The sequence below is a fragment of the Phytophthora infestans genome, genomic scaffold (genome assembly GCF_000142945.1).
Source record: "Phytophthora infestans T30-4 supercont1.5 genomic scaffold, whole genome shotgun sequence".
Taxonomy (NCBI): Eukaryota; Oomycota; class Peronosporomycetes; order Peronosporales; family Peronosporaceae; genus Phytophthora; species Phytophthora infestans.
Window position 1 is genome coordinate 3237850 of NW_003303754.1, and position 12166 is coordinate 3250015.

Genomic DNA, 12166 nt, shown 5'->3' on the forward strand with positions numbered 1-12166 from the left:
CGTCAAAGGAATATGAGCTCGGGCTCAAATGAGGAAAATTCCACAATGATCTTATATTAGACAGCGACCAACTACTCGTTCGCAAAGATTTTGATAGAGGGAGTTTACAAATTCACCATCTCTAGTACCCCAGTGCATCATCCACAGTAATTCTTGGCGAGCAAGAAGTTTGAAGAGAGAAAAAAACGTGCTGCGTCTCTAATCGGATTGTACACTTGATCTAGTACAAGTACAGTAGTTATTAATACGCAAGGCAAAACAAAATATAGCCGTCTCGTCTCAAATCATATCGTAAGCTTGGATGTCGTGACATTACGGACCGGTGCAAACCCACCGACTTGTAGTGGCAGGTGCTTTGAAGACCAAGCCTTGCCCACTGCACTGGGCCGCACAGAACGTGCGGCCAAGCTGGCATTAGGACGTAAGGTATAGCTAAGTATAGTACGGTATAGTCAAGGACGTGATGTCACTTACCGACAAGTCGTAGTAGTAAGTTTAAGCAGTTTGAGTTTTACCTCAAGACAAAGAATAGATCAAGGTTAACAGGAAGCGCCAGCTTCCCTAGTGTGTGTTCGAGTGTGAGACCCACTACAAAGATATCTTTAGTTGCGAAGGTCGCAGCTGAACACGAAGACAAGAACCATGACTACGAGCTACCAAGACACCAACGAGAGTGCTGCTCGTCAGTATGGAGAGCAAAACGACAACGAGTTGAGCGCAGGAATTCCGGTGGTGGTGCCGCTGGCTGTACCACGCATTCCCCAGCCTATCTTCGCGATAGTCAACGCTCCTCTGATCAAGGACGTGTCCCGTGAAGCGTTGCTGGAGTGGCAGAAACTCCGCAAGGAGTACGTCGCTGTCACCGAAGCGCGTTGCAAGGCTGCCAACGAAGATGTCAAGGCTGTTCTACAGTCTGTGCGTGATTCGTTTGACGAATTCCTGTTGGAGACGATTTGTGAGACTCGTTGGGACGCCGATTTAAATGAGTTGACGGATGAATACCTCATGGAGAAGATTAAAGAGATCACGAACAGCTTTAAGAACAGGGAGCTACCGGATATTGACGACCTGTTTAGCGAAGAATTGAAGTTTGACTGGTCTATCTCCGATATCGAAGGGCGTGTGACCACGTACTTCCATCTTGTCAACGAAATCATCGTGCGCAATGGTGTGCGTGACCTGTTTCGGTGAAGACGGAATTAAGCGTAAATGCAAGGTCTTAACGAAGCATCTACCAGGTCCGCTGCAGAAGAAAGTAAAAAACGAGCTAGAATTTCGCAGTGGTGAAGCCAAAGCTTCCGTGAGGAAGTTGTACGCAATTGTGAACAACTTGGCATTGGACCTGTATAAGAAAAAAGGTGCTGAGGCGAGAACGACTGCCAAGATCTCAAAATCTGGAAAAACATTGAGCACTAAAAGTTTTGCCAAGGCGTCCGGCAAGAAGTCCGTTATTGCCGTAGGTGTTACCTACAATAGCAAACGAAGCGCAAGCACCCAGCCGGGTGAAGGTGCCCAGCGCAAGATCTCCCGTCCTGCTCGGCCCAAACAGTGCTTTCATTGTGAAGGCGAACATGAATTCATCAACTGCCCCACAGCAACCGAGGCCGATAAAGCCGCAATTCGAGAGAAAAGGAAGGCTGAATACCAGGCACGAAAAGAAGCAGGTTACCAGCAACGAAAACGCGGCTAGACTACATCGCATCCGTGAATGCTTGCCACCTGAAGGAAGCAGTGTGCTACTGGAAGGTGTGTTAAGTGTACCGTTTTGCGCGGATAGTGGAGCTACTGTGTCGTGTATGAGTGAACGTGTGTTTGGAGATCTGAAGCGGATGTGTGCAGAAGTTAAGAGTGTGGAATTGAAGACGCCAATCCCCTCTGTGACAGTTGGTGGTGGAGTCGAAGTGAAGCCAGCCGTATATGTACACGTCACCCTGCGAGCTGCAGCCGGGCCGGTCTCGATCAGTTCCCCGGTGCAATGCCTAATTGTACCTGGTGAGTTAGAGGAATTTATCCTTGGCAAGGATATTCTGGCAATACTAGGCATTGACGTGGACAGAGAACTGGAGATGCTGGCCTCTAATGGTCAGCAAGAGGAATGTGATGAATTTGAAGAGCCGGAAGTAAGCCATTTGCCTGATTTGAGTGAGGAACTAGAAGAACTAATAAAAGCTCTAGTTGACAAAGCTAAAGTTCGTGTATTCACGAGTGATTTCTTTGGTGAGCTGCGACGAATTGCGAGCCGTTTTGAGATTACTACTAGAAAATGACCAGCCTGCCCGTGTACCGCCAATGAAGATCCGGTTGAAGAAGGATGCAAAACCTTACAAGTGCAAGGCACAAAAATATCCACCCGCGGTCCGACAGTTTATGGAGGAGTTCAACGACAAACTGGAAGAGCTCGGATGGGTTTACGAGAATCCAAACAGTAGATGGGCCTGCCCTGCCCTGCCAGTACGGAAACCTGGTTCAGATAGCTACCGACAGACAGCTGATTACAAGCCGTTCAATGCACAAGTCGAGAGTATTGCCGGTGTGATGCCAAATCCTCAGGTGGACCTAGAACTGGTACGCGGCTGTAAATTCTTTGGATTATTCGACTTCATCAAAGGCTATTGGCAGATAGCCCTTGACGAAGCCTCTCAGGAGATGTTTTCCTATATGACGCACCGAAAGATCTACACACCGCGACGTGTGCCACAAGGCGGTTGTGACGCGGCTCTTTTCTTCCAAGCTACGATTGAGAAGTGCCTCCAAGAACTGATGTACAAGCATCTACTCGTTTGGATTGATGACCTCCTTTTTTATGCGGTGGACGTGACGACTTACTTGTCTAAGCTGGAAAGACTATTTGAACTACTCGATTTCTTTGGTTTCAAGTTAAGTGTGAAGAAGTCTAGCTTGTTCGAACCTCAAGTGAAGTGGTGTGGCAAGATTATCACCGGTCAAGGTGTAAGCCACGACCCAGAGCGAATCAAAGCGCTCACCGCTTTGCCGTACCCGACCAATGCTGGTGAGCTCCAGCAATTCCTTTGCACTGCAAATTGGATGCGAGAAAGTGTGATTGACTTTGCGAGAGTGGCGAAGCCGCTCCAGGAAAAGCTCGATGAGACTTTAGCATCAGCATCACGACGTACGAAGCGAGTGGCTACAGGAGTTGGTCTAGAACTAGACAACGTGCAAGTGAGTGCAATCAATGAGTTGAAAGGGAGATTGGCGAGCTCAGCAACGCTGACATTTCCGGAGCCAGACGCTATGATGACGCTCATCACTGACGCATCCGACGTGGGCTACGGTATCATAGTGACCCAAGTACGGTCCTGGCAAGCTGGAAAACCTGTGTCAGAACAGCAACACGAACTGTTAGTGTGTGTCAGTGGAACATTCACTAAATCACAGAAAAATTGGAGTGTGGTTGAAAAGGAGGCCTTTCCGATAGTGTGTGCCTGTGACCAGCTCAGCCACCTTCTCCTGCGACCTCAAGGTTTCAGACTCTTTTGTGATCATAGAAACTTAATCTTTGTGTTCGCGCCTGGAAAAGAGGTGAAAAAGCACATTAGAGGAAAGTTGTTGCGCTGGGCCGTGAAGCTGATGGATTACCGCTATCACATCGAGCATATTGAAGGAACAAGCAATGTCTGGGCTGATATGGTTTCGAGGTGGGCTGGGAACCACCACGATGGTGTATCACTACGAGCTATGGTACTGCGTAAGCGCAGTAGGGAGGAAGAAAGGACCCAGCAGAAGCGTCGGCGAGGGGAGGAAGACAGGACCCCGAAGACCCAGGACAAGCGTCGGACAAGGGAGGAGGATAGGACCCTGGCAACTCGGCCAAGACGCAGAGCAAACGGAAACAAAAAGGAGAGTCTGGGAACCACGGCAGCAATTAGGCCGCTAAGCGACCCATACGTTGTATGGACAACACTGTCGGACATAGTTCGTGTGCAAGACATCCACAAGGCTACCGTACCAGCCAACATCCTTACCAAGGGCAATGGCGACGAGGGCTGGTACCGGGATAATCGACTGTGGATACCGAAGGAAGATGAAGCACTACTGCAACGGCTAATGGTGGTAGCGCACTGTGGCGCCCAAGGCCACCGAGGCCGAGCGGCAATGATGGAGCTGTTGCAGCGGCATTTCTATGTGGATAATCTGAGAAGTAGGGTGGACAAATTTCTTTCGACTTGCCTACTCTGTCATCATATGAAAGGCGGCAAGATGGTAAGACGACCCTGGAGCGAAACATTTAGGTGCTACGAGCGGAACGGCGCCCTACACTGGGATTTTCTTTCGGTTGGAGAATCGTTTGGTACAGACAAGTATTTGTAGGTGATGAAGGATGAAGCTACTCATTTCTGTGAGCTGGTGCCCTGCGCTAGTCCTACTAGTGCAGTGGCCGTCGAGGCGATACTTGACTGGCACAGTCGATTCGGAATACCGCCGATCTGGATCAGCGACCAAGGCAGCCATTTTAAAAACGAGGTGGTGGCCGAGGTATGCAAGCGGCTTAAGTGCGAACAGCGGCTCACTGTGGTCTACAGCCCATGGATCAACGGGAGCATTGAGCGCGTCAACCGTGACGTTAATTAAGTACTCAGAGTGATGTGCCTCGAGTATAAAAAGGACATCAAAGACTGGACGTATCTAGTGCCACTGCTTCGAGCGAATATCAACCACACACCCCTGCCTTCGTTAGGCAACAAGGCCCCCATCGAACTCTTCTGTGCTCTACCATTACCGAATCCACTCGACTTTTGCGTCGATTCAGAGACGAAGGCTGTGGTAGATATGACGAGTCAGCCTGAACTAATTGCAAAAAAGCTGAAGGACCTACGTGATAGTGTCCACGCCATGCACAGGGCGGTGACTGTGGAGCGCAAAAAGCAGACTAAGAGGAACAAAGACATGCAACATGGAGCGAAAAAGGCCAATTTTAGCGTAGGTGATTTCGTGCTACGGTCCAGAGTGGACCAGAAGTACCAAGACAAGCTTTTGGTCACCTGGATTGGTCCATATCAAGTGGTGCGTGCCGACGTGCACTCATTTGTGGTAAGACACCTAGTAACTGGTGCAGAGACAGACGTGCACGCGTCTAGGCTCAAATACTATGCCGACAAGGACTACAATGTGACAGCAGAAGTAAGAGATCCCAAGGGGTTATCCTGGCTGTGGCGGAGCTAAAGGAGCACCGTTGGTGCGCAGCCAAGAAGGACTATGAGCTCGTAGTGTCCTGGAAGCGGCTTGAGGCCATAGAAGACTCGTGGGAGCCGCTACAGTCGCTCTGGAAGGACATCCGAGTGATGGTCCAGTTACACGCTGAGAAAGCTATTAGCAACATGCTTCTGAAGCATATTGCAAGGTCTGCAAGATTTGCAAAGGGTGTAAGTTGAAGTGCAACAAGAATGATGATCAAGGACATTTGTACATTCAAGCAACATTCTGGCAACACTCACGAAACATGATTTGGCTTTGCGTGTTTGAAGCATCATGCGAGTGGTCAAGGCTTGAAGGGGCGGTGTAGTGGCAGGTGCTTTGAAGACCAAGCCTTGCCCACTGCACTGGGCCGCACAGAACGTGCGGCCACGCTGGCATTAGGACGTAAGGTATAGCTGAGGATAGTACGGTATAGTCGAGGACGTGATGTCACTTACCGACAAGTCGTAGTAGTAAGTTTGGGCAGTTTGAGTTTTACCTCAAGACAAAGAATAGATCAAGGTTAACAGGAAGCGCCAGCTTCCCTAGTGTGTGTTCGAGTTTGAGACCCACTACAAGACACACAAACACAACTAGGACATCCGCTGGGAGGATTCAAATAATAGTAAAAAGGCTGAGTGAGGATCGGCTGTCCTTATCGCCCGATACCGAGTTTTGTAGCCTTGGGATTGACACTCTTAGATGTGCATAACGGCACGGGTATCACGAACAGTCGGAATCTTGGATAGCAGTAGTAATGATAATCAAATTGGAATTATCGAAATATAAGCTAGTAGTAGTATACAGTAGTAGTAGTCTTCGTCAATGCGATACAAGTTTTAGTATTAAAAGCACTTTCCACACCTCTATATTGCTACCAAATCGGCTGTGGCAATAGATTGGCACGTTTCATTTAACACTACAAATTACCATAAAAAGCGTTTCAATTAATATTTAGGTAATTTCAGCCTGGAACGTTTTTAAACCAATTGAAATGCGCTAAAAGCGAGCTGTAATGGGTCATTGGGACGCCGGTGTCGCTCCGATTGAGCTGCTGCAACACGATTCTTACGTCGTTGACAAGATGCTAAACTCAAGAGGGGTATATGCCTTTCCACAATTCTGTTTAAACCTCCCTGAGGAGCGGGAAATCTTGCTAAAAATGACCGAGCTTTAGATCAATTAAAAAAAGTTAAACTTTTTTTCGTTTTATTCGCAAACATCCATAGACCAATCAATAGCTGTGGTGCAGCAGAGTGCTAGCTATATCACGTCATTAATAAGGGTATTTTTTATTTTATAAATATCAATATCAGCTTTAAAAATCAGAAACTTGTTTAACTTTTACTGTATTAGGGTTAACATAGTCATGATAGAAATTATCTAGATACTAGTTGATATATCCTAATATTTTCCCGTTCAGGTAAAAATTAAGTACTCGAGTATTTTTAAACCTAATCTCAGAGGCGTTCTATACGAGAAAAACGTGTCGTTTCGCTGTTAAACCAAATAAAGAATAAGTAAGCACTGTGATAACTAGTTTCGAGCCTTGTGGACATTTCTAGTATGCTGTGTAGGTTTAGATCAAATTCAACCACTTTTGGTAGGCTAATATGTGCTAGCTTGGGACCAGTTAGCTGCTCTTTGGTGAAAATGAAATACTGACCACCACTAGTCCAAATTCAACAAATGAGCCAGCAAAACGGTACTTTAAGACTTTAAAATCAAAGTCTTAAAGTACCGTTTGCCAAATTCAATACGCTCAAAATTATATATTCGCAGCTCGACAAAGGTGCTAGGGGCCCTGAAAAAGTTGTCATCGTGCAACGTTACGTTTACCCAAGCAAAGTTGCGCAACCAGCGATATTTGTCATCAAGCAACTTAATTTAGCATGGCTTCGCATGTTAGGGTTCACGAAACGTTTGTCGTTCTGCAGCACTATTTACGCTAGCACAAGCGAAGTTGCGGTACCAGCGATGTTTGGCATTGTCACTTTTGCAACTTAGGGTCATGAAAGGTCTGTCAGCAATCGAGATAGCCTTGAAAAGGACGATGGGCCAGTTCACGGTAGCCGACTCCGGTATAAGATGGAACGGTACCGTTTTATCACGTATACAGGACAGGTGCTCACACTGTCGAATTACAAATGTTAGGTTGCGACTTAGTTTTTGTCAGCAAACGCTTTTTCTCTAAGCGGTTAGTAAGGGACTTTAGTTGGAGATTTATTCTGTTGTCGATGCGAAATGACGGTGATGAGGTTGGGTGGCCATGGTGGCAGGGTGAGAGCATGATTAGGAATGACGGTAGCAGCTTCAATTACATGACCGGCCAGTCAAATCAAATCTTCGCGTCCGTTTTTTTTTCTACTCCAACTTTCCTTGAAATAGTGGAAGGTTGCAAACCACCAGTGAAGGTTCGCTGTGATTGGTTGAGACCCGTGTCAGGAGGTTTAATTTGGATGTTCATAAAATTAATTTAAATACGCATGTCTGAACACTATTAAAATATGAATACCGCCCAATTATTTGATTGAGTAAGAGTGGCAGTTTCAACTCAAAGTCAGAACACAAAGTACAACAACGATTTCAAAATGTACAAAACCGATAGAGGATTCAAAGTACAGAAACGCCTAAATACGGCATACGGATTGGCTGAAACTGGTTTCATCAGTGGAAAAACCGTGTTCGGATTCGGGCGTGTTTCAAACATATGGCGGATTTCACCGTCGTTGTCGTTCGGAACGGGTATAACATTTGGTAGAGGCCGTTATTCATGCTTACCATGATCTAACCAAATCATTGATCGCGATTTATAGTCTTATGTTTTGATACGAGCAGTCTATCGATGCGCCACACAGAAACGAGTATCCACAACTACGCCTGTTAATAATCATTGCTAGTCGTGATTAGTAGTTGTCAATTGTGCAGCAGCAAGAAGTTTTTTTTTCTTGCAGCAAGTCAGATTTTTTTTCGAGACCACTGATTGGTCAGAATCGTTTTGGACAATCTGCAACAAAACTTGTGCTTTTAGGCTTGCAGCAGCAAGTCATTTTTTTCGCGCGCTTTCGACGTGTTGAAGACCCAGGACACAGATGAGTGGGACGTCGCGTGCACGACCTTCTAGAAGGAAACGCACTTGTAGCAAGAAGCAAGCCGCTCAGGAAGGTGCTCGTACGAAGCGAAAGAATACCAGCACACCGTCTACAACCTCCATTTGCGATTACATTGACGGAGACACTACAGCTAAGGCTACGCTTTTGGCCTCCACTTTGAACGGAACTAACAGCAATGAGTATCACGACGCGCCTGCAACGATCCATTACGATCAAACCGTTGCTGCACACCCGCTGTTACCATTCGAGTTTTCACGCGCGGATCAGACGCCGCAGATTGGCATTCAGGAGCTGATGTGTAGGCGACTATCGACGGGTAAGAAGGCCCAACTGGACAGAATTCGTAAAATCCTCAGCAGTGATAGCGATAACGACGATGGTGATGCACAACCGGTATTGAGGAGCACTGGCGCCGAATTCTGCAGCTCGTCTACAGCAGAAACAACCACTATTTCACCAATTTCAACGGAGCCAGCAACTACACCAGAGTCATCAACGTGTGAAGAGCGCACAACCGTCCCTATGACTGCATTACCAGGTGCTTGTCGATGGAAAGACTGCAAAAAAGTGGCCAAACCGGAAGGAGAAGCTTCATTTCGCATTTGTAGCAGATTGGGATGCGAACGAGTCGTGCATTCGGCTTGTCTAGCTGCTATGTTGGTTTTGTTTGGAGGTGATACATCGTTTAACCAAGCGGCATGTGGTAAACGATGTTACAATGCTCTCGTGAAGCTCGCTGTGAGCATGACACCATCCGTTTCGACAGGCAAGAAGCGCGTGATGTGGCATAACGATGGCCCAGCAGAAGATGTTAGTTCTCTAACTGTACTGAATGACTGGATGACGGACGGAGACAATTATGAGCGCTATCGAGGTGGTGACGCTCAATCCGGAGAGAATAAAACTGCTCTGGCGCAGAAAAATTCGCGCTTAATTTCTTAAAAGGGAATCAAGACTGTTCGAACTGCGAAAGATATAACGAAGAAGATTGCTAGTCTTGAATCCAGCTATCGGTCCGTGGTAGATTTCTTGCATGGCTCTGGCCAAGGGATAACGGATGAGACCTCATTACGTGACAAAATTCTGCAGATATGCCCAGAGTACTACGACCTTCACGACACGATGAATAGTCGCGTTGGTACACGAGCTCAGCTATTGAATACGGACCCGGGGTATTGGAAAGATGACACTGAGAGTGACGGGAACAGTTCCAGCAGCTAAAGTGATCGAGCTTCAAATGAACATGCTGACAAGGCAATCCGCCTGAAACCAAATCGCCCCCAGTCTGTTCCAATATCAATAGCTGTGCCTCAAACAAAGAAGTATCAAAAAGATGGTTTACCATCACAACCCGCTTTATTACGTCTGAAGGAAGCGCAGCTGGCTCCTCAGAGAGACTTTCAGCATGCAGAACTCGGTGTACGCGAACAAGAACTTCATCTTCGAGAAAAAGAGTTTTCGGCTAGAGAAAAACAACTGGAAAGTGAAAAACTACCGGGTTGGTGAAGCAAATGCACAAGCAAGCAAACTCATGGAAGAAGCCGAGCATTGGCGTCAGCAACGGCGCGTCACGCTCCTCCGAGAACGCAAGAAGCTACTGGACGAAGGCGTCTCAAAAGACGAAATTGATTTCCTGCTGCCTCTCGTCTCGGACCTCGAGCATGTACGCTAGAAGTTGGTTTCTGCGTTTGTCACCATTCTCACCTTCCGGGATGGGCTCGTTCAACTCGTCGTCGTCGTCGAGTCTACTCGTTATCTGCCTTTCAATTTCATTTTGCCACTGGTGTGGAATGGGCTCAGCAATAAGTAAGTTGTGAAGAATGCTTGCACAAGTCACGTGGCGAATTAACCGTCGTATGTGTTTGCGCTTTTTGCCCAGTTTTACTCGAATTTCACGCAAGTATGGAAATCGCATCTTTAACAGTCGAATGCAGTGCTCGCTTTTTATTCGGGCCTTCGCAAGCTGCTTGTTGAAGTACGTATGACGAGGATTCATCTGTGCCTTAGGTGGATTTTTGAATGCAGGGATCATTACGGATGATGCTTGGAATGCAGAATCCCCCAGCACATATTCATTGTGTTTGAAGTGGTCCGCACGCTTAAGGATCAAGGGGCTGTTCATCCAAGCACGGTTATCGTGGGTGGACCCGGGCCATCCAACAACGAGACTTCGAACGCTTCCAACATCATCGCATGTCACCAAGCCGTGGACTGAATACGAGGCTTTTCTGCTAGAATAACCTTCTCCTTGATGTTGCGGCTTTGCTGCAAGCGGGAATAGCGTCCCATCCGTTATTCCAACGCAGTTTACAAAACCGTATTTCTGCTGCATCCGTAGCGATATCATAACCCGCTCCTCTTCGTTTGGCCATGCCATAGTGACGGGTTCAAGCTTTAAGACGACATTCGTAGCCCGGAAAAGGTAGATGTGGACAGACCCACTCGCGATTCCAAGGAAGAGGCCCAATTTGACGGCTGTGTTGTCATTTCCGTATGTCCCAATAAAACTTAAGTAGCGTTAGCATGTGAAGCTCCGGTCCACCACGAAAAGGCTTGCTCCCCTTCGAACAGAACGCAGAATGATGCTTCACCAGTGCCACTAGGCGAAAGAAAACGTCTCGGTCAAGTCGAAAATGGTCGTGAAACTCCGTGGCGTTCATGTAATCGTGGTCATAGAGCAACTTACGCCATCGATCACTACGCCGACGATACTTGTTGGGCCGATCAACGTAACGCGATGACAGCAAGAGATCGTACGCCGACTGCCAATGCGCATCTAGCTCGTCTGCTGAAGGGTCAGGGTCACTCAGGAGCTCTCGGCTAACTGCTGCAACTCCCCGCCTCTCTAGGATTCGGTACAGCTCACGTATCTTCTTCCCACGGGCCGACAAGCGAGGCATTTCTCTCTAACTTGTCGATGTTAAGAAAGGAAACACGGCAAAAATTTAAAACTTGCTGCAACTTCAATTTGGGGTGGTCAATTGGGTCGACTCTGGTTGGCTGTTGATGTTGCTGCTCAAGTGCATGAAAAAAAATTCTTCTTGCTGCTGCACAATTGACAACCACTATTGTTACTGCGGATTTTCTCAGGGAAATTGTTTTAATGGAGGTTAACGATGGTGACACTTTAGTCCAGAGTCAACAGTGTACCTGTAGTCTCAACTGTGTGGGGTGTACTTCCATTTGGGCATTCTACCTGTCGCACGAGTCGTCTCCCACCAAACTTTGTAGTCGCCAACGAGGAAGTTATCACGCTACATCATCTTTGATCTGACGCTCAACGGTGTCTCTCCCCAATTGTACAGCCACTTGAACATGCGATTGACAGCTATATTCAAAAGAAATTCCGAAATCCCTCGTTCCTCCGTGGTTTCCATGATGGTGTTGCTCCGAAGAATATTTTTTGTATGGCTGTTGAGCTCGCTTGACAGTGCTCGGGCAGAAAATGTAGTAGCGAGCCTTGAATCCTTCGTCGCAACTTCGAGATTGGGCATGGATGTGGCCGCTTCAGTGGTTGCTGAAATCAAGATAAGGGTAGACAGTATTGCCCAAGTGAGCCATCGCATCGTCAAAGGAATATGAGCTCGGGCTCTGATGAGGAAAATGCCACAATGATCTTATATTAGACAGCGACCAACTACTCGTTCGCAAAGATTTTAATAGAGGGAGTTTACAAACTCACCATCTCTAGTACCCCAGTGCATCATCCACAGTAATTCTTGGCGAGCAAGAAGTTTGAAGAGAAAAAAAAACGTGCTGCGTCTCTAATCGGATTGGACACTTGATCTAGTACAAGTACAGTAGTTATTAATACGCAAGGCACAACAAAATATAGCCGTCTCGCCTCAAATCATATCGTA

The 12166-nt window shown here is 47.1% G+C and overlaps 2 protein-coding genes across 2 annotated transcripts; both read right to left on the minus strand.

Annotated features, from left to right (window-relative positions):
- Positions 1–9918: 9918 nt before the first annotated feature.
- Positions 9919–10966, minus strand: PITG_04328 (uncharacterized protein; the record flags this gene model as incomplete). Its single annotated transcript, XM_002905924.1, has 2 exons — positions 9919–10813; positions 10881–10966. The coding sequence occupies 2 exons, from the start codon at positions 10964–10966 to the stop codon at positions 9919–9921; spliced, it is 981 nt and encodes a 326-aa protein (XP_002905970.1).
- Positions 10967–11560: 594 nt separating this feature from the next.
- PITG_04329 (secreted RxLR effector peptide protein, putative) lies at positions 11561–11872 on the minus strand (the record flags this gene model as incomplete). The annotated part of the gene is made up of 1 exon (XM_002905925.1): positions 11561–11872. One exon carries the CDS (start codon positions 11870–11872, stop codon positions 11561–11563), a length of 312 nt encoding a protein of 103 aa, XP_002905971.1.
- Between the last annotated feature and the right edge of the window lie 294 nt (positions 11873–12166).